We start from the raw sequence: 25,376 nt of genomic DNA, 5'->3' as shown, positions 1-25,376 counted from the left end.
TGCTAGCTGGGTGCGGTGGCACATGCCTATAATCCCGACTCAGAAGGGTGAAGCAGGAGGCCAGCCTCAGCAATTTAGCAAGACTCTGTCTCAGAATAAAAAGGCTGGAGACGTGGCTCAATGCCACAGCGTCCCAAGGTTCAATCCCCTCTATCGCAAAAATAAGTCTATGAAATCCGTCTTCACGTGTTAACTCCTGTATTTTAGCAAGACAGTTCTGTTTATGCGGAGAGGCTGAGACTCTTGCAATATCCCTCAAATGCAATCATGCATTGACCCCACCCTTTCTGAAGCCAAACTCTCGCTTCCCTCCCCTTCCTGCACTACACCACCCTCCCCATCCGGGAGCCCCTCCCCCAGCCCCCTTCCAGCGAAGGAAGGCAATTTACATTCCACGAGGTCTGCCCACTCCTTTCGAGGGCAGGGGTGGAGTAAAGAAGTGGCTCCTACATCTAAGCTCCAAACCAGCGGTACCTTCCAGTTCTCACGAACAGGAAGGCTACCGAGCTGGACTTACTTCTGCATGACTAGCTTCTGATGAAGCAATCCCTGCTGCGCTAGCGCTGGGCACAGAAGCGTGGTCACCTGAACCGAAACTGCACAGCGGCTCCCATCGCCAGGCCGACGGAGGCAGCGAAGCACTAGACCCCGTTAGATCGTGAGTCGCAGGCGACTTTAATCCACGCGGGGCACTCCTCAGCAGGTCTCCAGAGCTATGGCACTAAGGTCCAGTTTTTTTACTATTTCCCTTCCCAATGAAAGAGCAATCAGACCAAATGCACCTCACTCTACCACATAGATAGCTGCAGGGAGGCGTTGGCGCCAAGTGACGCCTGCTGCTGAAGTCTGTTAAAATATTTTGGATTGATAATGAACACTTAGTAGCTCCCAAGTTGAAAAAATACACAGAGAAGAATGGTGATAAATTTTAATTGTTCATTGCCACAGTATCAGTTTTCATATGTACATATAAATAGTTACAGACCATAAATACCCATATGGCAAAATATTTGCCTCTAGGCAAAAAAAAACCCCAAATCTTTGCAATAAACACTACTTAATACTGAAGACAAACAGATGCTGAGGAAATTTTGCATCTAAGGTGACTACATCCTACATTGCAATTCTTACTCTAAGAACTCAAGTAGTTAAGAAACAAAAATGCAATCCATGTTTTCAAACCAAACGAAAAATAATTATAAATAGGTAAAATAAATAAAATTCCTGACAAATCCAATCATATTATTCCCTTTTTTTGGTATTTTTTTAGTTTTATTTAATTGATAAACTGTATATATTCATGGGGTACTATGTGTTTTAATATGTACATTGCAGAATGATCAAATCAGAATATTTACCCTTTCCATGTGGTTAAGAACACATAACTCCTTTAGTTATTTTGAAATGTACATTAACTATAGTCATTTTGTTACACAACATACCACCAGAACTCACCTCCAACTTTGCACTTTTCCCCACCCCACCCACCCGGAATTCTCCAACCAGATTCAGGTATCTGGTAATCACTATCCTACTGTCAGAATTTGACTTTGGTAAATAACCATATAAATGAGATCAAGTGGCACTTGGTCTCCGTGCACGTCCTCTAGACTCACCCCATTCACTTTGTTAAGGCCCAGTAGTATTCGGTGTTCATACACTACTCCACTCCAGCCATCCCTTGGACACAGGCTGTGTCCATGTCTTGCCTATTTGTGAATACTGCAACATAGGAGGGCAGATAATCCCTCAGCATACTGACTTCAATTTCTTTGGATATATATCCAGTAGTGGGGTTGCTGGATCATACAGCAGTTCTGTTGTTTCTTAAGGAATCTCCATACTGTCTTCCAAAATGGCTGTACTAACTTACAGGATCACAAGGGATAGATCAGGATTCCTTTTATCCAGTCGTCAGCACTTGTTACCTTTCACCTTTTTGAAAATAACCAATCCAGCAGGTATAAGGTAATAGCTCATTGTGGTTTTTCATTTGCATTTCTCAGAATCTTTTTCTGTTGAACATTTGTATGTCTTCCTTTGAGAAATGTGTATTCAAATCCTTTGTCCATTTTTAACAGATTTGTTTTGCTATTGATTATTGAGTTTCATGTCTACAGTCAATAGAAAATACTGATGGAACTCTTCAAAGAACCTACATATTACTCTAATGCAAATTATACAGATACCTATATATAAATATACACATGAATCTCTTCATATATGTATATATGATATTTTTATTTTGGATGACTTTTTTTGAAGACTATCCCAATTATGAAAATGTTCTAATTTCTTTTAAAAGATCACTTTTTGTAGGATGCACACTGACTACTGTGAGAAAGGCCATCCTACAATTTTTTAGAAACTTTCTAAGAATATTTGTTTTACTAAGTTTTAATTATATCAATTAAAAAGTCAATCTCAGAAACTCGCAAGGCTGAGACCGGAGGATTGCCAAGTTTGAAATCAGTCTCAGCAAGACCCATTTCAAGAATAAAATGAACAGAAAATTTTAAAAAAGGAAAAAAAATGAATAAAATGAATACAGGGCTGGGAATACAGCTCAGTGATAGAGAGCCCCTAGATTCAATTCCAGTACTAGGGGGTTTAAAAAAAAAAAAAAAAAAAAAAAGTTTGATTCCTTTTTTATTATCCTTGGTCATATGAACACCAAGCTCTTTATCACTTACTATTCAATCTGCTGGAGTTTTACTGGCACCATGCGACCCAATTTTTTCAGTTACTTTCTAGTTTTACATACTTTGCAGTTAATGCTTACTGGAACACAGTTAAAGGTCATCTCAACAGAAACATACAATCTGAATGAAAAAAAGCTAAATTATGTTACATTTTATAGTGACCTATGAAGTCAATGTTCACTGTGAACTTCATTTTTTTAAAAAATAATTTTAAAATAGCATCTAGTGTTATCAGAATGAAATTTTTCTCTTACCACAATTATATGTATAAACCTAATTGAAAAAGCAAAAACACAGAGCTACTTCTTCCCCTTTGCCTAGCGTAATCATTTGTCAACTCCTGTTACCCAGGTTGGGCAGCAACCTTCTGCAAAATACTGGAATAACTTCTAAGCAAAAAAGAAATGCATTAACAATGACTTCCCTATTTTTAAGGCTCCTCCATTCACGTTTTAAAATAAAACATGGTTCTGCAATGGTCTCACATCCCAAAGAATGATTTCTGGGAAACTTCCTACAGAAATTCACCTTTTGACTTGTTCTGTCTTCCCATTCCAAAGACATCCAAAAGGAAGTGAAATGTTTTTTCACAAAAATTGGACCTACTGGGATACTTCCTTTTTAAAGGACACCCTTCATGCAAAAGCTTCTGAAGCAGTCAGGTCACTAAATTGAAGAGTTTGGAAATCAAATTCAGAAGTTTCTGACGGAAATTCACTTTGTCTCCAAATCTCCTGAGTTGAGTGCCACACTCAACTTCCACCTCTGTGAAAGAAAGTAAAACATCAAAATTAACACGGACAATAGTCCCAACTGTAAACCAGCAAGAGTTCACAGGACTATTCAGGTGACAAACTGAGCATCCCAGGAAACAGTTCTTAAATTTTAGCTTTACGTGCACCTGTTTTCTTAATGTGAGAGTAACATTAACTCGCAAAAATAGTTTAAGGTAAGAATATAGACAACTACTTTGAAATCCTTTATTATTTTCAACTTGTGATCTTCTTGCTTCAGTCTCCCTAGTCCCTGGAATTACAAGCATGTGCCACTGGGCCCAGCTGAAATCTTTTTTTTTTTTTTTTTTTTTTAAGCATTCTGGATAAGACAGGTATTTTCCTTCAAATATAGAAATATTGCATATCAAATAACACAAATGGTACCATCAGTCAGTCTTCATCAAATTTAGGTGATGTCATTCTTTTCTCTCATTTACAGTTGGTCAGGGAATATAAATCAAATTCTATACACTATGTTTTCAAAGGGCAATATTTCATAGTTCAAATTATGTCCATTTCATTAGAACTCTTTTCCTCCATTTAAAAACTGGTATTTTTTTCTCATAAAATATTCATAAAAATTTTACTCCAAAATCAAGTCCACTTTAAAAAAATTTGAAAATCTAATTTTAATCTAAACCAGCCTTTTTTGGGGGGTGGAGGGAACTTGGGATTGAACTCAGGGCACTTAAACACTGAGCCACATCCCCAGCTCCTTTTTTAAAAAATATTTTTATTTAGAGACAGGGCCTCACTAAATTACTGAGGCTGGCTTTGTACTCAGAATCCCTGCCTCAGCCACCTGAGCTGCTGGGATTACAGGCATGTTCCACTGTGCCCGGCCTAAACCAACTTCTAAACCCAATCTGTACCAATTCATTGCCTTTACAAAAAGTGAAGCACAAAATTGTTTAATTCACATGTTTATTATTTTTTAGAATTGAAGTACTATAATTAGCTTAATATAATAAAGAAAAATGATGCTTACATATAATCTAACTTCCAAGTAAACTTTTTACTAACTAAGATTAACATTAAATCTAAACTGGGGCTGGGGTTATGGCTCAGTGGTACAGCACTTGCCTACCAAGTGTGAAGACCTGGGTTGATTCTCAGCACCACATATAAATAAATGAATAAAATAAAAATCTAACAACATCTTTAAAAAAATCAAAACTGTTCACAGTTTCAAAAAAATTTTTTAATATTTCAAAGAGAAATCAAGGTTTTTTGTTGTTCACCTTGGTTCATACTTTCTAAGACAAAGACAATGAGCTGGGCATGTGGCATATGCCTATAATCTCAGAGACTCGTGAGATCACAAGTTTGAGGCCAGCCTCAGCGACTTAGCCAAGCCCCAAGCAACTAGCGAGACCTTGTCTCAAAATTTTTAAATTTTCAAAATAAATGAAAACTATTTTAAATATACAGTAAATATTTAAACCTACATTTCAGTGAACAAAAGATACGTGAAATCTTTCTTAACCATTACCAGGAGATCTAATAACTCTTCCGAGATGCCATTCTTCATGGGCTACAGTATTTATATTTCAGTAAGTGGAATGTGTTAACATATAGTCCTTTAAAAACCACCATTCAGGGGCTGGGGAGATAGCTCAGTTGGTAGAGTACTTGCCTCACACACACAAGGCCCTGGGTTCAAGCCTCAGCACTGCGTGCGTGTACACACACACACACTCTCTCCATCATCCAGGGCTGGGGGTGTAGCTCAGAGGTAGAGTGCTTGCTTAGCATATTTGAGCCCTTGGATTCCATCCCATGCAAGGGGAGAAAAAACATCATCCAATACACAATTTTGGAAGCTCCCAATTCTACCAGAAAAAAACTATCTCTACACACACAACCACAAAAATAGTTCTGTTATCTTTTTTAATTTTAAAATTGCAGTTGCAGAACTACTATCTTTTAGCGGGGATTTTCTGCTCTCTTGTTCTTAGGAACTAAATATCTGTATGGATAGGCTAAGTCTTTCAAAACATAATCAGAATCCTTTTTTTAAAAAAAAAAAAGTTTTAGATGTTGATAGACCTTTATTTTATTCATTTATTTACATGTGATGCTGAGGATCAAACCCAGTACCTCACACATGCCAGGCAAGCACTCTACCACTGAGCCACATCCCCAGCCCTCGGAACTCTTGAGTATCACAAAGTAGGACCCAAAAGGGTCAGAGACAGCAGTCTGCTGCCAATTTAGCCAAGATCACATTTGCATTGTACCACTTGCTCTGCACGCCCCGGGGCCACAGAATTAAAGAAAAAAGGGGACCCGCAATTGTCTGATGGTAATACCCCAGTGACCCATAGGGATTTCCAGCCCCAAGTCTTAACAGCCTCCTTTTTACAACCCTTTACAGCAGGTGATTGCTGCCTTTGATAAGATTTACAAGGCAAGGGTGGTAGGATGAGGGGATGCTGGCAGACCTGAAAATTTGTGAAGGAGTTGGGGGCAGGGGTGGGGGGGTGGATGAAGAAGACAGGAGACCAGCTCCTCCTCCCCCACTGCCACCCCTTTCAATATGAATTAACTAAGGAAGAAGACCCCTAGGTTCCTCAGCTCAGGAGTCCTAGTGGGGCCCCATCAACCCTTGTCATCCAGCGGGACAGTATCCAGCTTAAACACTACTTTTGTTCTTCTTAGACTGGGGGCAGTGGCAAGGTGAGGGTTTTCAGAGGTGGAGTCTGAATGAAGAGAGAAGGTAGCTGGGGGGGGCGGGGGGCTCTCCTGCCCAAGACAGACAGTCTTCTGGGCTGCAGCTGCTGCTTGCACTTGCACTTTTCTTCCCTGTGGTCCCTTAGAAGGGTACATGGAGAGAAGGGGAAAGTAAATATAGCTGCAGCTGCCTATAACCCCAGGGAGGCTGAGCTTTAAGACCAGCCTCAGCAACTTAGCAAGACCCTGACTCAAAATAAAAAATAAGCTGGGCATGGGGGTGCATGCCTGTAATCCCAGTGGCTTAGGAGGCTGAGGCAGGAGGATCATGAGTTCAAAGCCAGCCTCAGCAAAAGTGAGGCCCTAAGCAACTCAGTGAGACCCAATCTCTAAATAAAATAGGGCTGGGAATGTGGCTCAGTGGTTGAGTTCAATCCCTGATACAAAAAAAATAAAAGAAAAGAAAAAGGACTAGGGATATGGCTCAGTGTTAAGTGACTCTGGGTTCAATTCCTGGTATCAAATAAATAAAAAGACCAGCCTCAGCAACTTAGTACCCTGTCTCAAAATAAAAGATAAAAAGGGATGGGGATGTGGCTCAGTGATAAAGTTTCCCTAGGATAAATCCCCAGTACCAAAAATTTAGAATAATAAAATACAGCTCTGTCTGAATACCAACCCAGGCTCCCTCCCTTGCTTGCCTGGGAGAACCCTTGAAGAACCAACTAGAGTAACCCCAAAGGCAGCGCTGAGGGGCAGACCTGGCCCTATCCTAACCCGGTGGTCCCCTGAGGTCCTCGCTGTTTGATGGCCAGGTCCCAATTCTCTGTGGCCCCAGCCGACCAGTACCTGTCAATGCTGACGCTGGGGTCGGCTGCTCGCTTTTCCACCCCTTCTTTCCAGGCATCTCTGCAAGCACAGCTGTGATCTCTGCTCCAGACCCCAGAGAATTCAGTTTATCTTCAGTTTTCCTGAGCTGAGTGACACACTCAAGTTCCAGTTCTGAAAAGGAAAGCAAAACATGGAAATTAACCTTGCCAGTAGTTAGACCAAAAGGTACCCAGAAAGTTAACACAAGTGAGAAGCTGTACATCCCAAGAAGCATTTCTCTTAATTTCCTTTATGTGCACCTGTCTCCCAAATGTGAGAAAGACTTATAACATGCACACACATACACACTAACCCATGGTGACTCTCAAACAGAAAAGTTCAGAATATGCTTAACTTTGGAAAAAAAAAAAAAAAAAACTTTTTTTTTTTTTTTTTTTTTTTTTAATTTCCAGGATGAGACAAGTGTTCTCTTACTTTCCAGTTTGGAAACAATGTCAAATACTATAAACAGTGCCATTCCTCAGCTCTGGCAGCCCACTGTAGATATCCTTTTTTGTCTCTCATTTAAAGTTGGCCAGAAAACATATGTCATGTTCAAAATGTGCATTCCTTATAAATACATTTTTAACAACAATGTTCATAGCTCATTATCCACTCCTTTAAAAACTCCTTGACATTTTCTCATAAAACACTTATAAAAATCTTATTCCAAAATTCTGCCCACACTCACTAAAACGATTTAAAATTTACCTGTTAACGTAAACCAGCGTCTTCCTACAAGCCAATCTGTATCAATTCATTGCCTTTATAGGAATGAATGAAGTAGAAAATAAGTTTAATTCACACGTTTACAACTTTTTAGATTTAGGGTACTGTAATTAACTTATTTTCAGAAAAAAATTCTAATAATTTAATTTCTAATTAAACTTCCATCAATAAAAATGACATATAGCTAGTATAGTTCCAATTTTGTGTTAACATTTCAATGAGCAACTCAGGGTTTTTCCTTCACTTCAAAATCATGAATGTTAAAAATCATGAGAGGTGGCCCAAGCCTATAATCCCTGCCACTCCAGAGAGTGAAGAAAGGGGATTGCAAATTCCAGGCAAGTTAAAAGGGCTGGGGGACATAGGTCAATGGTAGACTGTCCCTGCGTTCAATCCCCAGAGTGGGGGGTGGTGTATGTGGAGTGGATCATCATGAATATAAATTTTAGAATCTGACCAGGTATGGCAGCACACACCGGTAATTCCAGTGAGTCCAGGAGACTGAGGTAGGCAGAAACAATTCAAGGGTAACTTAGACTGTCCCAAAATAAAATGCATGGAATGGGTTATACACCTATAATCCCAGAGGCTGGCCGAGGCAGGAGAATCCCAAACTCTGGGGCAGCCTGGGCAATTTAATGAGACCCTGACTTAAAATATTTAAAAGGACTGGGGGACTGGGATTGTGGCTCAGTGGTACAGCACTTGGCCTACCATGTGTGAGGCACTGAGTTCAATTCTCAGCACCACATACAAATAAAGGTTTCATTAACAGCTAATAAAAATACTTAAAAAAAAAAAAAAAAAAAAGAGGACTGGGAATGTAGCTAAGTGGTAAAGCACCGCTGGGCTCCAGCCCCAGTAGAAAAGAAAATTAAGTTTAAAAATCTGATTCTAGGTCTAGGGATACAGCTCAGTTGGTAGAGCACTTGCTTTGCACAAGGCCCTGGGTTCAGTACCCAGCACCACAAAAAAAAAAAAAAAAAAAAAAAAAAAAAAGATTTTATATTTAAGTCTATTTTGTAAATAAGACCCTACTTAGGTTCAAACTGTGTGTGTGTGTGTGTGTGTATTAAAGCAAACTCAAATCTATTGCAACCAATTTCTCTACAAGAGCTGAGTAAAATCTTCCCTACCTCCAACCAGAACTAATAAATCATGTAGTCTTGTAGTATGTAATTTTTTTTTAGTCTCCAGGGTCAAACATTTTGGAAATACTTACAAACACATATTCTTTTCAGTAAGTGGGATATTATTATTAACATATAGTCCACTAAAACTATAATTCAACTTATGATTTTGGAAGCTCTGAATTCAATTCAGGAAAAATTACTATTTTCTGAGACAGGAGGATCACGAGTTCAAAGCCAGCCTTAGCAACTACCAGGTGCTAAGCAACTCAGTGAGACCCTGTCTCTAAATAAAATACAATATAGGGCTGGGGATGTGGCTCAGTGGTTGAGTGCCCCTGAATTCAATCCGTAGCCCCAGAAAAAATATTACTTTCACTGGGATGGATGAAAAAAAAAAAAAAACTTTCCCAGGGCCTCTCCACACTAGGCCAGCATTCTGAGTTAAAACTCCGGAGAGCCCGTTTACTAATTTTTTGTTATCAGAGTTACACACCAATAAATTTATTAATATATAATTGGGTTTGAGAGAATTTGTCATCCCTTATTTTCGGGAACTAGGTTAGTCGGTCCAGAGTACTACTGATTAGTTAGATCTTTCAGAAACACGGTCAACTCTTGTTCATCACAAAAGGTGAGAAAGCTTTTCCATCTCAAGCAAGATGCAAAGAGCAACCTGGTGCGCACTTAAGCGCCCGTCACATTTGTAACGTACCACTTCCTCTTTATGCCCCACAGGTGCCATAAACTTCATGAAAATGCGGGCCTACAGTTGTCTGATGTAATAGCAGGATGACCTTATTGCTCTCCTTATTACAACTCCTTAGCAGGTGACGGCCGCCTTCGGTGAGTTTTGTAAAGATTTGTAAGTGGGGGATGGGGAGCCGACCCGAACAGGTGTGTGGGGGCTGCAAGGGTGTTTGGCCAGACGGGGAGGGGGTTTGGGTAGAAAGGAGGGTCAACTCCTCCCCTGCCCCACCCACTCCCAATCCACTCCTTTCAATATCTTTTGTTAAAATGTTAACTAAGGAGGAAGACCCCCTAGGTTCCTCCACTCCGGGTCCTGGGGGTGGGCCTCCATCCACCCCGTCAGTCCCGTGTGGGGCAGTATCTACCGTAAACAATGCTTTCGTTCCTGTCGGGTGGGGACGGTGGCAACAGATCTCTCAGAGGCGGGGTCGAGAGGAAGCGGGGCCATCTCCGGAGGTGGGAGGCCAGGTGGCTCCCGGAGCCCTCTCCCGCCCTCGCTTGCCGTGACAATGACCGTCTTCTGGGTGCCGCCTGCACTTGCACTTTTTCTCCCCGTGGCCCCAAGGAAGGCCAAGTGGAAAAAAAGGAAAACCAGGGAGGAAGCAGCGTGTCGGCCCGGCCAAGATACAGCTGCATCCCAGTCCCAAGCCGGGCTCCCTCCCTCGCGGGTCCCTCGTCCTTGGAAGAAACGCCGGAAGAACTTCCAGGGGGCGTCCCGGAGGCACGCGCCAGGGCGCAGAGGCGCCGGGACCTTGAGGTCCCAAGCACTCTTCGCCCAGCCCCTTAAGGCACACCCGCCCCGACTTCGACCTCGACCCCGGCCCGACCCGGGTCTCCGAGGCCCCAGCTGCTGGGTACCTGCCGGCGCCCGCGTTAGGCTCGGTGGCGCGCGCTTACGCGCCTTCTTTCCAGGCATCTCCCCGGGCGCCGCCGCGATCTCTGCTGCAAACCTGGGGCACTCTGTCCCCCGACCCAAGTACTCAGGCTTCCGTAGGACGCGGGCCGCACGCCGGGGCGGCGGGCGGGACAGAGCGGCCGGGCGCGCGGAGCCCCTGAGGACACTCAGCGTCTGCGGGGATCCTCAGAGCTCCCGCGCCGAGGCGGCTCGCGAGTCATATGGGGACTTCCCCGGTGACGTCACGATACTTGACGCGGGCCCGCCCCCGGCCCCGCCCCCTGCAGGGAGCGCGCACAGGTCTGGGATGGAGCCGCCGAGCGCAACCTGCCCGGACTCGCCGCAGACCCGCCGCGGCGCCGGCCCGCAGCGGGGGGCGCTGGGGTCCTGGCCGGCGGGACCCTACGCGGCCCCCAAATTACTTCCTTAAGAAAGGGGGTGGGAGAAAAAGGTCGACTTTGAGAATCTACAAACACCCGAGGTAGAGACAGCTGCTGTTGGCGGGGGCTGGGAGTGGCGAGACGAAAGGTTTTCCTAGGACGAAAGTTGGGGGTGGGGGAGAGGCCAGGCGCCGCCTCCTTATCATAAATTGGCAATTAGAGACTTCTGTAAACAAACCCCGGAAAGAGTTAGGAAGAGGGAACTTTTCTCGAATTCAGCGTGGATAGTACTAGGGAACTGAAAAGAAATAACTTTACCAAAAGTAAAAAAGGTGCCCGAGGTCATGTGCGAGAAGTATCTGGTCCGAGAACAAAATAAAGCATTGGGAGTGTTGGGAAGTTCTACAAACTGAAACCCTGCGCGATGTGCGCGTCGGGAAGGGGCGTGTAAGAGAGCCGGTAGGTGGTGGGAGGGGGCTGGGTCTCCGCCCCGGGTAGGAATGTGATTTTAAAAAGCCGTGCACAGTCCCCTTGGGTATGTCGATTTTGCATATTCTGGATGTTCGGTAACAAAAAGAGTGGGTCGTCATCATAGAAAACATTCCACTCTTTTGTGGAGGGAGGGATGGGATACCTGGGAACGTGATAGTGTTCTCACAGTGTTTGGTGCTTGACTATTTATTGTTTAAAAGAGTGCTAGCATTAGGAATAGTTCATCGATATAGAGGGTCAATTCTTCTAAGGGCTTTGGCTTGCATTTTTCTCATTCTATCCCCAAAACAAATCTTGAAAGCTGACCTTCCTACCATCGTGACCACTTTACAGGTGCAGAAACTGAAGGTTTATAGAGCTCTTACCTAACTAGGCCTTCCTAGCAATCACAGCGTCTTAAAAAAATATGTGTTTCCACATTTTCAACTCAGTTGAATGCAAAGCTTCCACGTTGGTTGCATAGCGCTGCGTGGACCTCCTGGAAGGGTTTGCTTTGGTTCAATGTTGCTGTACAAAACGTCGCATAGAGGTTTTAACTGATTGCCAACACTTAAAAATTTAACGGCTGAACAAATTTAAAAAATGAAAGACTGAATTAAAAACTCAGATTTCCGGCATCTGCCGGATATCAGAAGCTCTGGCAACCCCAGATTCATTTTTGCGAAAAGTGCAGAGTAGGCTGCAAGTGGAAGTCACCCGCTTGAGAGGGACCTGGAGGCTCCTGTTCACCAACATTCCCTGCTGTTTGCTTTTCTCATTTACATTATCTGACCCCAGTAGGCATTTGAGCTTGTTTATTTATCTTAACTCATTCAATCAACACAAACCAGCAAATATTTATTTATCGCTTTGCCCTGCATAAGGTATAGACAACATTATAAACATAGAACAAAACTACTCTTGAGTTTAAACAACTTTGTTTTGAGACTGATGTTGGGTGTTTTGAGTGTGGTACATACGTAGAGACAAAAGCAGATCAAATTCAAGAGTTATCACCACGTGACAGGAAGCCAAGTGAAGATGCTGCCCTAAAATCTGTTATCTCAAACGTAACTCAAAACCACTGTGACCCTCTCAAGGGTCATTTCTACTTCTTTAATCCATGAGAATAACATTCATTTCCTAATTGCATAAACTAGTAAACTTCTATGCAAAGCATGCACCCTGAAATGCAATGAATACACATATACAGAGAAAACAAATTATAACATTATCTACAAAGGGTGTGTCAATTGCTGTCCTCTAGCATTATCATTATAAAAGGTTGTTGACCCGTAGTGGATACAAACCTTAGGCAAATTCTTCCTTTAAAAGAATTGCAAATTCAATTGGCTAGTAATAAGAAGTGGGGTGGGGGTCGGTGGGCTTCAGGAAAGTCTGGAAAGCAGCCAATGGAGGACCTGTTTAAGACTTTGAGTAAAAAATGGTCCATAAACTCTTTTCGGAACTAACATTTTAATAAGGGAATTAGAAGCAGAGTGTGAAAAGCCCTTCTTCCATGTGTATCTCTCTGGAAAAGTGATGAATCATTTAACGTTGGACTTGCACGAAAAATGGGGATATTATGGCCACTGGAGTTAACAAAATAATGATTAAAGATTTATCATGAACTGGACAGGGTGGTGCATGCCTGTAATCCCAGCAGCTCGGAAGGCTTATGCAGGAGGATCACAAGTTCAAAGTCAGCCTGAGCAATTTAGCAAGGGTCTGAACAACTTAGCAAGACCCTATCTTGAAAAGTAAAAAGACTGAGGATGTAGCTCAGTGATTAAATGCCTTGGGTTCAATACCTGGTCCAAAATAAAAGATTGAATGACAGAAAGCCTGACCCATTGGCTAGGGAAGCTGAGGCAGGTGAATTGCAAGTTCAAAGCCAGCCCCAGCAACTCAGTAAGACCCTGTCTCAAAATAAAAAATAAAACGGGTTAGGGATGTGGCTCAGTGGTTAAGTGTCACTGGGTTCAATCTCTGGTACAACAAAAAAGTAAAAATCTGACAATCTGTGTGGTCAGAGTGTTTGTTTAAAAAGGTGTGTATATATATATATGCGTGTGTATTTTTAAACTCAATAATAAACATGATTAGTAATAGAACAATCATCCATATTTTTCAAGCAGAAAATAGCATCTGACAGCTAAGCAAGAGGATATGAGAGATGCATAAAAGGGTATTTAGAGGAAGCACGTGAGGAGACTTACAAGCGGTAGACCTGATTCTGTTTGTTCCAATAAAAGGGACTTTTTTCCCCCATGTAGCATGTTTGTTAACAGGAAATTCATTTGAATTTCCTGCTTTGATCAATTAACTGTCTATTGCAGTTCAGAACCTGCTAGGCTATGGAAAGACAGCAAGCATTCCTTGCCCCTGTGGAACCTATGGTGGAGACACTCACAGATCCCACGTAAATAGGAGTCACTTGAGCACCTGGTGGGAAAACACATCTGACACTGGAGCTCTGGCGAGATGTGAGATTCTGCAACTTTAACAAACTGGTGATTCTGGTCTGTGGCCATGTTGAGAAGCAAGGCTAGTGAGCCGCAGGTACAGTGAGTTGTATGTCAGTGCTGTGCCAGGGAAATCGTGGCAGGTGACAGGACTGCCTGGGAAGGCAACTAGCTCAGCAGCCGGAAAGGGCATCGGTATAGAGACCTGATGCCCCAATAGGAGCTGGCCAAGCAGTGATGCCAAGGGGAAGTGCGACTGGCTGAGCTAGCTGCCGTGTGAGGCAGGGAGTCATGAGAGAGGACTGGGGAGAGGCCACCAGGGGAATTTGGGCATTATTGTGGGGACTCTGTGGGAACCACTGAAGGTTTTGAGCAGATGATCAGATTCTAGGAAGCTCACTCTGGCACAGTGTGACTAGTTTGGTTGTGGTAAGACCTGATACTGACTTGGGAAGGCATATGATAGTTTTCATACAAGATGGTAGTGCCAGCAGACGGTCACCATTTCAACTTGATTTACTAAAATTCCCCATATTTCCTCGCCAAGGTAGCACATGTCTGGTTTTCTCCCTGCCCCACCCCAACTTAAATGTTATTGACATTTTATCCTTGTACTAGCTTCCTAGGGCCGTGGTAAGAAATTACCACAAACTGGGTGGTTTAAAGCAACAGAAAAAAAAAAAAAAAAATTCTCTAGAAGCTAGAAATCCAACATGGAGATATTGGCAGGATCATGCTCTCTCTGAAGTCCCCTGGGGAGGAATCTTCCCTTCCCTGGCTTCTGGTGGTTGCCTGCAATCCTTGGCATTCCTTGGCTTGGAGATGTGACACTGCAGTGTCTGCCTCAGCCTTCACGTGGGTCCAAATAAATTTCTTTCTTCTTTCTTCTTATAAAGACGTTAGTCATTGGGCTAGGACTGGATTAGGGCCAGACCAAAATGACATCATTTTAATTTTTCTTTTTTTTTTTTTTGTACCAGGGATGGAACCAAGGGGCACTTGTATCACTGAGCTACATTCCCCATCCTTTTTATATTTTGAGACAGGGTCTCACTGAACTGCCCATGCTAGCCTTGAACTTGTGATCCTTCTGCCTTAGCTTCCTGAGTCACTGGGATTACAGGTGTGTGCCGCTGCACCTGTTTTCCATCCCTCTGCACAGCTGGTTTTTTAGTCTCCTTTAATCTCAGCACCTTAACACAACCTTTTTGCAAATTTTGGTATCTTTCTTTCCACTCTTGTCTTCAGTGAATGTTTCTGAACATTGTAACTGTATGCTGTGCCTGTAGGATTCTATGGATTGTATTTCATTTAACATTGTATCAAAAGCAAATTTTCTATCTAAGGGTCCATTGTTTTTCTTCCTTCCTAATAAGGTGATAAGATTGACAGGTCACAACTGACTTGGCCATTCACCTGTTGGTAGAACTTTGGGGTTTGTCTTTCTCTTCTCTCCTGGTCCCCCCACCTCCACCAGCCCTGCCATTACCCTCTTCCTCTTTGTTACCTACAAATTATTGTCAGTTTAACTTCCCTCGAAGTCCGGATATGGCTTATTTTTATTTATGCTTCTGATCTAAGGGAGAAAAAAGTAGGGAAAGGTTGAGCCCCTAGTTCCAGCTTGGTCTTGCCCTTCACTGCTGCTTCTCCTTTTCTCATTGGCTGATTCTGCACATTCAACACCCAGAGTCTGTATTCTTCATTTTATTCTCACTTGTTCCTAATTTTTCTGGGTTTTTTGGGGGAGCATATTATCATAGATAATGATTATCAAGCATGTTTGTGCTCTCTCTCTCTTTTTTTTTTTTTTTTTTTTTTTTTGTACCAGGTATTGAACCCAGGGGTGCTTAATCACTGAGCCACATCCCCAGCCCTTTTATATTTTATTTAGAGATAGAGTCTCACTAAGTTGCTTAGGGCCTTGCTAAGTTGCTGAGGCTAGCTTTGAACTCGTAATCCTCCTGCCTCAGCCTCCTGAGTCGCTGGGATTACAGGCAAATGCCACCGCGTCTGGCATTTGTGCTCTTATTTGTTTTATTTTAACTGCAAAGATTCCGAAGAGTAATAAACAATAGTATGTTTCAGGAACTGCCAGGGAGAGGCTGGGAGTGTAACTCACTGGTAGAAGGCTTGCTTAGTATGGGAGAGGCCCTGAATTTGATCATAAGCACTGGAAAACAAACAACAACAAAACCAGCCAGTACAATGAAGGGAATAGGTCAGGACTGCCTGGGTTAGCTTATTTATCAATTTTCAATCAGAAAATAAATGCAGTTGGTTTAGGGAATTCATTGAAAAGAGACCATTAATAAATGCTAGTGTATCAAAACCCTGAATGTCTGGTGATAAAATGATGTTTACATGGTTATTGACTAACTACTAGTTAAGTAATTCATTCTTGTGGGAGAGTAGAAAACGACAATTGTCCAAATGTGGTCAGTGTGCAACTTCGGAATTAATTGATGAGCTTATGTAAAGTGCAGTCCTGACCTCAGACTAGACATAGTCACTTGGCACAGTGCGAACCCCTGCCAAGCCCAGTAATGCCAGCGCCTTAAGAGGCTGAGGCAAGAGGATCACAAGTTTGAGGGCAGCCTCAGCAACTTGGTGAGACCCTGTCTCAAAATAAAAAATAAAAAGGGCTGGGGGTTCACACTCAGTGGTAGCATGCACAAGGCCCTAGTTTCATTCCCCAGTATGAGAGAAGATACTTTGCCTGTCTGGAAGCTTGGAATGTTTCCACTTGCATGAAAAATTATGATCCAGCTGTGTGGATAATCAGTGGCTACTGCCTTTAGTAGGAGGTACAATTTCATTCTGGCAGATAGACTTGGGTAGAGAGGCTGAATTCTTTTTTTCTCTTTTCTTTCTTTCTTTCTTTGTTGGGGGGAGGACATGTTGGGGAGAGGGTGGTAGTGGGAATTGAACCCAGGGGTGCTTAACCACCTAGCCACATTCCCAGTCCTTTGTTACACTTTATTTAGAGACAGGGTATTGCTTATAACCTCGTTAAATTACTGAGTGTCCCGACCCGCAGGACTTCATCGGGAACCTGGAGTGGGGAGCGGGGATTGGGAGAGACAAGAGACGGGAAACGGAGACAAGACAAAAGCCTGATCAAGTCCCGTTTATTAGGGGAATAAACACAGTTAATATAAAGCTCAAAAACCAATCAGGGGAAAGCGCGCGAAGGCAAGACTAGTCTCGTGCCAGAACTCGAATAAGGAAGTGTAGTTGTCCAGTCATGAAGCAGCATGCAATCTAGTCTGATGCACCTGGTATAGTCTGACAGTTGTGTGTGCAGGTAGAGGCACGCCCCACCAGCATCTGGCAGGCGCCATCTTAGCTCAACATGAGCCGAGGCAGGGGGCGTGACCATGAGCCGAGGCAGGGCGTGTGACCTGCCTGCTCCGGACAACTGAGGTTGACTTGGAACTTGGATCCTGCTGCCTTGGCCTCCCTCGCTGCTGGGATCACAAGCATGCGACACCGTGCCTGGCTGAGGCTGAATTCTTGGTATCTGTCATTCATGCTCATTTGAATCCATCAACAGTACCCACGATGTGATCGAGTATCACTCATAGAGAGCTACGGTAGACCTTGAAAGTGAGGGAGACCAAGACCTCTCACACCAGCCTCCCCCGGCCTTCCTCAGACCCACTGAGCGCCTTCCCGCTGCCCTCGCTGCTGCTTCTGCCTGGAATGCTCTTTCTCCTGATCTTTGCATGTCTGCACATTTCTGGTCACTCAGGACTCAGAACAGATGCTACTCTCTTAGAAGGGTCTTCCCTGATGATCCTATCTAAAATCTCCCATCTCTACCCTACAAATGACTGTCTACCATGACATTTATTTTGTTAAACTGACTATGACTTGTTTATTTTCTCCTTTTCCTTTTGAAATGAAACCACAGGAGTTCAGACTTTGTGTGCTTGGTCCCTGCTATTCCCAGGCACACGGTAGAAACTCAGTGAATATGTGTTGAATAAAAGTAAGGCCATGGGGGCCTGCTGAGAAGGACTTTCTCTGCTGGAAGACAGTTTGTGGACTAGGTCTTACTTTTCCACATTCAGATGATAGAAAACCAAAACTGGAAGAGGTTAAATCATTTGTGTAAATTCACCTCACAAATGAACAAATGAGTAGCCATCGTGATCCACAAGTCTTACTCTGCACCTAGTTCAGTACCATTTTTGATTGACAGGAAGGATGACAGTGATCAAAAAAGATGGCAGACACTGAGCATTTAAAATATGCCTGTTGTTTCTCTCCCCTACAAAGTTATTTCCTTTTAACAATAAGCTCCCAGATTTTGTAAGTCTCGAAGCTCAGAGGGAGAGGAAATAGTTACCACCCTTGGGAACTGGCGCTGAACTAAGCATGCTGGTGTCGCTCCCCTTCCTTTCTGACTCTTCAGTCCCCTTTGCTCCTCTCCTCCTTGAACTTGCCCACCAACTCTGCCCTCCTGCTCAGTGATCTCCCACATTGTCACAGCCCCATCTCCCAGAGTTCCTCCCTATACCACTCACCTTTCAAACATCAGCTTGGAATCTCACACAACTGCAAGTTCTCATGGGCCCCTTAGCTTGCGTGGCTCAAATCTGAACTCCAGACCCCAAGTAACGCCCACTCATCCTTCACACCCAGCATTCTCCCTACCAGGCCCCTTCAGCTTCTCCAGCCAGAGCTCAGGACTTTTCCTCTGCATCACCTCCTCTCTCTCACCTGGGCCACTGCAGGTGCCTTTGCATATCTGCCCCTCTCCCATCTGTTCTGCCCTCTGCAGCCAGAGTGACTTTTACCACAGAGTCACAGAGTTACATCCTCAGTGTTTTGTTTTGTTTCTTTTTTGCATGCAGGGTCTCACTAAATTCCTGAGGGTCTGAGGTTGGCCTGGAACTTGTGATTCTCTTGTGCTAGTCTCCCCAGTTGCTGGGATTACAGATGTGCACCACACCTGGCTCAAAGTGCTTTCCTTTAAAACAAAAATTTCTAGATCTCTTTGCAGAACTCTTCTCTCCATTGTCCACATTGTCTCGAGAGTGATCAGCTTTTTATTTTAAAAGACAAGAGTCCCTTATCCACTTAAAAGCATCTCCAATTGCTCCTAGAGTCAAGTTGAATATGAAAAGTCACCTGCTAGAGCTGAAGGGAAAAGGGGAGAGTTTGTTCTTATTCCCAGGTAGGACAAGGGAGGGAGTAGTGGTCAGGAGGACCTGACTGACCACCCCCACCCAGGCTATCCGTATGGAGAAGAGGATAGACAGGAGAGAATGAGGGAGAAAGGCCAAAGGCTACCACTCAGGCAGGCCTGGCAAGAGGAGCGAAGAGTGAGAAGGAAGAACCATTAAAAATCCTAAGATTTCATAACTGTTTCCCCCTGCCCAGGGTGCTCTCTCACTGGCCATTCCCCAGCCCTTTATTTTATGTTTTGTTTTATTTTTTTTTTTGAGACACAGTCTTACTGAGTTGCTAGGGTCTCACTGAATTGCTGAGGCTGGCCTTGAATTTGTGATCCTCTTGTCTCAGCCTCCTGAGTTGCTGGTATTACAGGCATACACACCATGCCCAGCTCTAGAATTCAGGTATTGTAAAATAGTCTTTTTTATAGACTGTTATAATCTAGCAATGACCAGTTATAATCCAACAGTAACTGGTTATAATCCAACAAAATCAGTTAGAAAATGTAATGTTTTAAAAATACCATCCCATTCATAACAGCCCTGAATATTACAAATATGCTTATAAAGTCATATGGGGCTGGAGTTGTGACTTGGTGGTACAGTGCTTGCCTGGCATGTGTGAGGCCCTGGGTTCCACATTCAGCACCACATATAAATAAATACAATTAAACAAAAGATCCGTAGACAACTATATATATATATATGTATATATATATATATGTATATATATACTTATTTATTTATATTTATATAAATATACGTATTTAAAAAGGCATATGCAAAATTTAAATGAAGAATCCTGATTGTGTCCTAAAAGACATAATGCAAAGAGTTATTCCTTGGTGGGAAGATGCTGCCTAGTTAATCAATAGATACAACGTAACCCTAATTAGAACCCCATGGAGATTTCTTCAAGAATATAAAAAAATTGGCAAACTAGCCCTATCACTCATTATTTAATATTTAATTTTGAAGCATATATAAAGACAATATTACATAGATAAATAATTCAACAGAGATGAGTTAAAGATGCAGACCTAAAAGATGCAGAAATGAAGCACATGATTGTGGTGGCCTTGCAATTCAGCTGCAGAGAAGATGAATTATTCTGTAAGTGGTTTCAGATGATTTAATACACATTCAGAAAAAAAATTCATACCTGATCCCTACTTCATTATCTGCATCAAACGAAATCTGAAAAGTCAGTTAAATGTAAATATCAAACATATAAAAAAATACCTGAAGCAATTATAGGTGAGAATTTTCATAATCTTGGGGATTATGAAAACCAAGTCCCAAGGGCATGTTTGACTTCCTAGAAATGTGAAAGTTTTTTTTTAAAGTACTTTTTTAGATGTTGATAGACTTTTATTTCTTTCATTTACTTATATGCAGTGCTGAGAATGGAACCCAGTGCCTCACACATGCCAGGCAAGCGCACCACCACTGAGTCACAACCCCAGCCCCTATAAATTTTTGATCAGTGAAATGCCACTATGAACAGAGTCAAAAGACATCAAGATCAGATCTGAAGAACAAAGGCCACGCGGGTTCAGGCCCTCTGCCAGCTGCCACTCTGTTGGCCACTGGCCAGTGCTGGCCGCCACACAGCCTGCGGGACAGCTGCCCAGGGCAGGAAGTGGAGGCCCCACAGAAATGCTAGACCCAAGGGGCAGAGCAGGTGCCTGGGCAGCCGAGCACTCAGCCTTCCGCTCTTTCTGGAGTGTGTGGAGGCACCCTGATTGCGGCAGTCCCCCTCTCGCCACTCGTTTCTCTCTCCCTACCTCTCTCCCTGGTCTCCATGGGATATACTAGGCTTGCAGAAGAGACCCTAGAGACCCTAGAGGAAGAATATGCAGCCCCTGGCAGCAGGCATTGGCCCTTTCAAGTCTACTTCTGCAGAAACCTGGGGCACGATTATTCCAGCCCCCAAACTGGAACATCCAAGACAGTTATCTACCATTGACTTGGCACTTCTCTTTAACCCATGCTTGAACTCTCTTCAGTGCTTGGGTATCTTGCTTTTTTTGGGGGGGAGAGGCGGGTGCTGGGGATTGAACTCAGGGACTCTCAACCACTGAGCCACATCCCCAGCCCTATTTTGTATTTTATTTAGAGACAGGGTCTCACTGAGTTGCTTAGCACCTCACGGTTGTGGAGGCTGGCTTTGAACTGAGGTCCTCCTGCCTCAGCCTCCCCAGCTGCTGGGATTACAGGTGTGCGCCACCGCGCCTAGCTGGGTATCTTCCTTTTAAGTGCACTTTGGGTTTAGCCTTCCTTCTCAAATCCCTCTGCTGACGGTGTGTGTGTTTGCACTCTGGTGTTACTGTAAAGTCCACCTGGATGCCTTCCCTCTTAGTTAGTGGCCCTTTCCAACTCCCCCTGCCCATAAGACTCCAGTTTCTTGGCCTTCGTCCCCTTGCTGAAGAACTTATAGCCATCTCCCCACTGCCCACCCAGATAGGTCTGATCTCATCTCCACCTTCCCTGCCTCATTGGGAACAGCATACCACAAACTGATTCATGAGCTCCCTAAAATAAGCCACAGCCTCCAGGAGGGCAGGAACCCCCTTTGTCCCTCGTGGCTACTACCTTCCCTCCAGACGATTTCAGCTGTTTCTATTCCCCATGTTATTGTATGGTTTTACTATTTCAGCTTTAATGTCTTTGAAAATAATAATCGCCTGAAATAATGATCCCAGTCTCAAAGAGTCACACTATATAGACAAAAGTCACAGTCATGGAGGAAATTTCAAAATGTTTTCCATTTTATTGATATTTTAGTTTCACTACTTACTGGACTTGTGAGCTTAAGCAAATTGCTTAGCTTCTCAGCCTGTTTCCCAGTTTGGAAAGGGAGAATGATGATATTACCTTCCTTACAGGGCCTTTCTGACACTGAAAAGGAGCGGATCGGGCAAATCAGGATCCAGGGTGTCACATCCTCGAGGCTCAAGCCCAGGAGCCTTGCACTTGTGTGGAGACATGACAGGCCAAATTGCCACCGGATCTCTGAGATGAGAATCAGGAGCAATTTTGTTGCAGTTCACAGAAAAAGGAAAGAGGTGACAGGCAGAGAAAGGAAACTAAAAGAAAAAGAGGAAATGATTCACTTTCTGAGCCTCAGACCTCCAGCTCACAAACAGGCTGGGAAGGTGGGGGCGGGGGTCAGTCAGGCATCAGGAGGTGACTCTTTTTCTTTTGGTACCAGGGATTGAACCCAGGGGTGCTCAACCACTGAGCCACTTCCCCAGCCCTTTTTATTTTTTATTTAGCAACAGGGTCTTGCTGAGTTGCTTAGGGCCTCAATAAATTATTAAGGCTGGCTTTGAACTCACAATCCTCCTGCCTCAGCCTCCTGAGCCACTAGGATTACAGGTGTACACCGTGGCACCCAGCTTTTTTCTTTCTTTTCCTTCCTTCCTTCCTTTCTTTCTTTCTTTCTTTCTTTCTTTCTTTCTTTCTTTCTTTCTTTCTTTCTTTCTTTCTTTCTTTCTTTCTTTCTATTTATTTATTTTTTTAAGATGTCTCTTGGGAAACATACAAGACCAAATACTCAAATTTCTCTTATTGAACAGGATTTTGGCAGATAGGAGCGTGGGATCTCAGGTCTTTGAGGGGAATATGAGCGCTTGGCTCTTTTCAAGGTGGCAAGACCTCTGTGCCATGGAGCTTGATGGGTGCTGTCGGAGGCCTGGGCTCAGGAGCCTTTGGTTCTCGGGAGGCAGAGCAGCCCTGGAGGCAAGGTGCTGTTCCACTGTCAGGTAATGTCTCCGATTCCTTAATTCAGGAAGACTACCTTCTTTTAGGATTCGAAGTCCAGACTTACTCCCAACTCTGCCACTTAAAACCTACCATGTTCGTAGGCAAAAGATTTACCTCCCTGGGGCCCAGTTATCCTGTCTATTAGACAGTTGTCTTAACTCTGGACCTAGTTCCGGAGTTTGGAAGAACATTAATCAGTGAGAGGATGGATATGGAAGTATGTCATAAGCTGTGTGGTCATGTACATGGGTGGTTTTTTGGCATTACTATGACAGTGGTTCAACAGTTAGGATATGTTATAAAGCTGTAACTGAGGAAACTTGGTAGTTCCAGGAAAGGGGCAAAAAAGAAAAAAAAAAAAAAGAGACCCCACAAGAAACCAGAAGCAATGTGCTTCTTAGGAGAATGAATGAAAACCAGTTAACAGTGATATCTGCAATCCCAGGAACTCAGGAGGCTGAGGAAGGAGGATCGCAAGTCAGAGGCCAGCCTGGGCAATTTAATATGACCCTGTCTCAAAAAGAAAATAAATAAATAAAAAATAAGGAAAAGAAAAGAAAAAAAAAAAAAAGAGAGAATGAAGTGATAGGTGCACAGGAGCAAGAGAAACAACTACTTTTTATTGTAGACTCTTTTGTGACCTTCGAATCCTTAAAAACATGTTCATATTAATTGCTCCAAGAATATGTGTGTACAATTCACAGGTATGTGGACCAAGAAGTTTCTCTCCCAGGTATACACTAAATAGAAAAGTATGTACATTTTCATGAAAGACAAGTTCAAGAGCGTTCATGGCTGCACCATTTATAGTGATCTCAAATGGGAAGCTGTCTAAATGTCAAGCTGTAGAATAGAAAAATAAATCATCGTCCATTCCCAGAGTGAAATGTCAAACAGCAACTGTGATGAACGAGCTACAACCACAGGTGATGATCTGAATAAGGATGGCAAGCAACGCAAAGAGAGAGAAGCCAGATGGGGAAGAGCGCACAGTGCACGTTTCCAAAGGCGGATGCTACCAACCTGTGGAGACAGAAGCCATTAGAATGGCTTCCCTTAGCACTGCTCATAACTAAAGGTCATAGACGGCTTCTAGGGGTATTAAGATTACTCATTTTATTCATTTCTTTTTTTATTTTTTAAAATTTTTATTTACTTATATTCTTTGTACTGGGGATTGAACTCAGACATGCTTTACCACTGAGCCACATCCTCAGCTCTTTTTGTTTTCTATTTTGAGACAGGGTCTTACTAAGTTGCTTAGGGCCTCACTAAGTTCCTAAGGCTGGCCTCAAACTTTTTTTTGATCCTCCTGTCTCAGCCTTCCCAGTTGCTGGTATTACAGGCATGCACCACCAGGCCTGGCAGTATTCATTTCTTAGTTTGGGTTCTGTTTTCACAGGTATGTTCAATTTGAAAATTTATCACACTGTTTTCTGTGCGTATGTTACATGTTAATTCATTTAAAAAAATTTTTTTAGATGTTGATGGTCCTCTATTTCATTCATTTATTTATATGTGGTACTGAGACTCGAACCCAGTGCCTCACACATGCTATGCAAGTGCTCTATCACTGAGCCACAACCCAGCCCTGTTACATGTTAATTTAGAGTTAAAATAAATGGGTAGATAGATAAGAAGGAAAGATTGCCTAAGAGTACATAAGTGTCATCCTAATGAGACCCACAGAGAAACAATAGAATAACGAAATAAATTTTGATCCAAGCTTTTCCAGAGATCTCCAAAAGGTATCCATTTCATTCAGTTTGTTAGAGGCAGTTAAAAATTTGGTCTAGGTGAGTGCAGTGATGTATGCCTATAATCCCAGTGATTTGGGAGGCTGAAGCAAGAGGATCACAAATTGGAGGCCAGCCTGAGCAACTTATTGAGACCCTGTCTCAAAATAAAAATAAAAAGGGACTGGGGATGTTATCTAGTAGTAAAGTGCCCCTGAGTTCAATTCCCAGTACCAAAAAGAAAGGAAGGAAGGAAGGAAGGGAGGGAGGGAGGGAGGGAGGGAAGAAAAAAAGAGAGTTCAGAGTCTAACAGTTGTTAGGGACAGCAGAAATTAAAATTCAGAACAAAATGTGCTATTAAAATGAGAGTCAGGTGACTTGGTATCTTTTTCAGTATTATCAAGTAGCAAAACAATGAAATAAAGATATGATGTATGACTGCGAACCATATCAAGATCCTGAAATGAAGTCACAGAGGTAACAGTGTTCAAGCCTAAGAGTTCGGAGAGTAAAAGACATTTTAGTATTTCTTAGAACTGAAAACTGTCAGTAAAGTGTAAACTGATGAGTTCTAATCTCCAGGGCTCTCAGATGGAGACAACACATATCTGACCCCTGTACCTGAGGACCGCAAACCTCCTAGGCAACAGAGCTGGTCGGTGGCAGAGCCTGGTTTGAATGCAGAGCCTAACTCTGAAGCACTGCCACAGAGCTTTCCTTGGTTCCTGATCACACGCCCCTTTCTTTCTCAAGTTTTGTGCTTATCCCCTCCTGCCCCAGACGCTGGAGAAGCCGACCCTTCTCCCCCCTGGGTCCCAGCTGAAATGGCCTAGGGCTCGTCTGCCACCTAA

The 25,376-nt window shown here is 43.2% G+C and overlaps 1 protein-coding gene across 1 annotated transcript; it reads right to left on the bottom strand.

The window, feature by feature from the left end:
- Positions 1-920: 920 nt before the first annotated feature.
- Positions 921-10,738, bottom strand: PMAIP1 (phorbol-12-myristate-13-acetate-induced protein 1). Its single transcript, XM_079109519.1, has 3 exons — positions 10,489-10,738; positions 7,001-7,153; positions 921-3,467 (listed from the first exon to the last, which is right to left on the bottom strand). The coding sequence occupies exons 1-3, from the start codon at positions 10,544-10,546 to the stop codon at positions 3,361-3,363; spliced, it is 318 nt and encodes a 105-aa protein (XP_078965645.1). The 5' UTR covers positions 10,547-10,738; the 3' UTR covers positions 921-3,360.
- Positions 10,739-25,376: the final 14,638 nt, after the last annotated feature.

The sequence above is a fragment of the Sciurus vulgaris genome, assembly GCF_902686455.1.
Source record: "Sciurus vulgaris genome assembly, chromosome: 13".
NCBI classification, from domain to species: Eukaryota; Metazoa; Chordata; class Mammalia; order Rodentia; family Sciuridae; genus Sciurus; species Sciurus vulgaris.
The sequence above is the reverse complement of the archived record's forward strand: the minus strand, read 5'-3'. Positions and strand labels throughout refer to the sequence as shown.

Bases quoted from the DNA above. Each gene is read 5' to 3' on its own strand.
- PMAIP1 (XM_079109519.1), bottom strand. From the start codon at position 10,546: ATGCCTGGAAAGAAGGCGCGTAAGCGCGCGCCACCGAGCCTAACGCGG. The intron at 7,154-10,488 runs GTACCCAGCAGC...TTTCCTTTTCAG, and splicing joins CCTAACGCGGGCGCCGGCAG to AACTGGAACTTGAGTGTGTC. The intron at 3,468-7,000 runs GTACTGGTCGGC...TTTCTTTCACAG, and splicing joins CCCAGCGTCAGCATTGACAG to AGGTGGAAGTTGAGTGTGGC.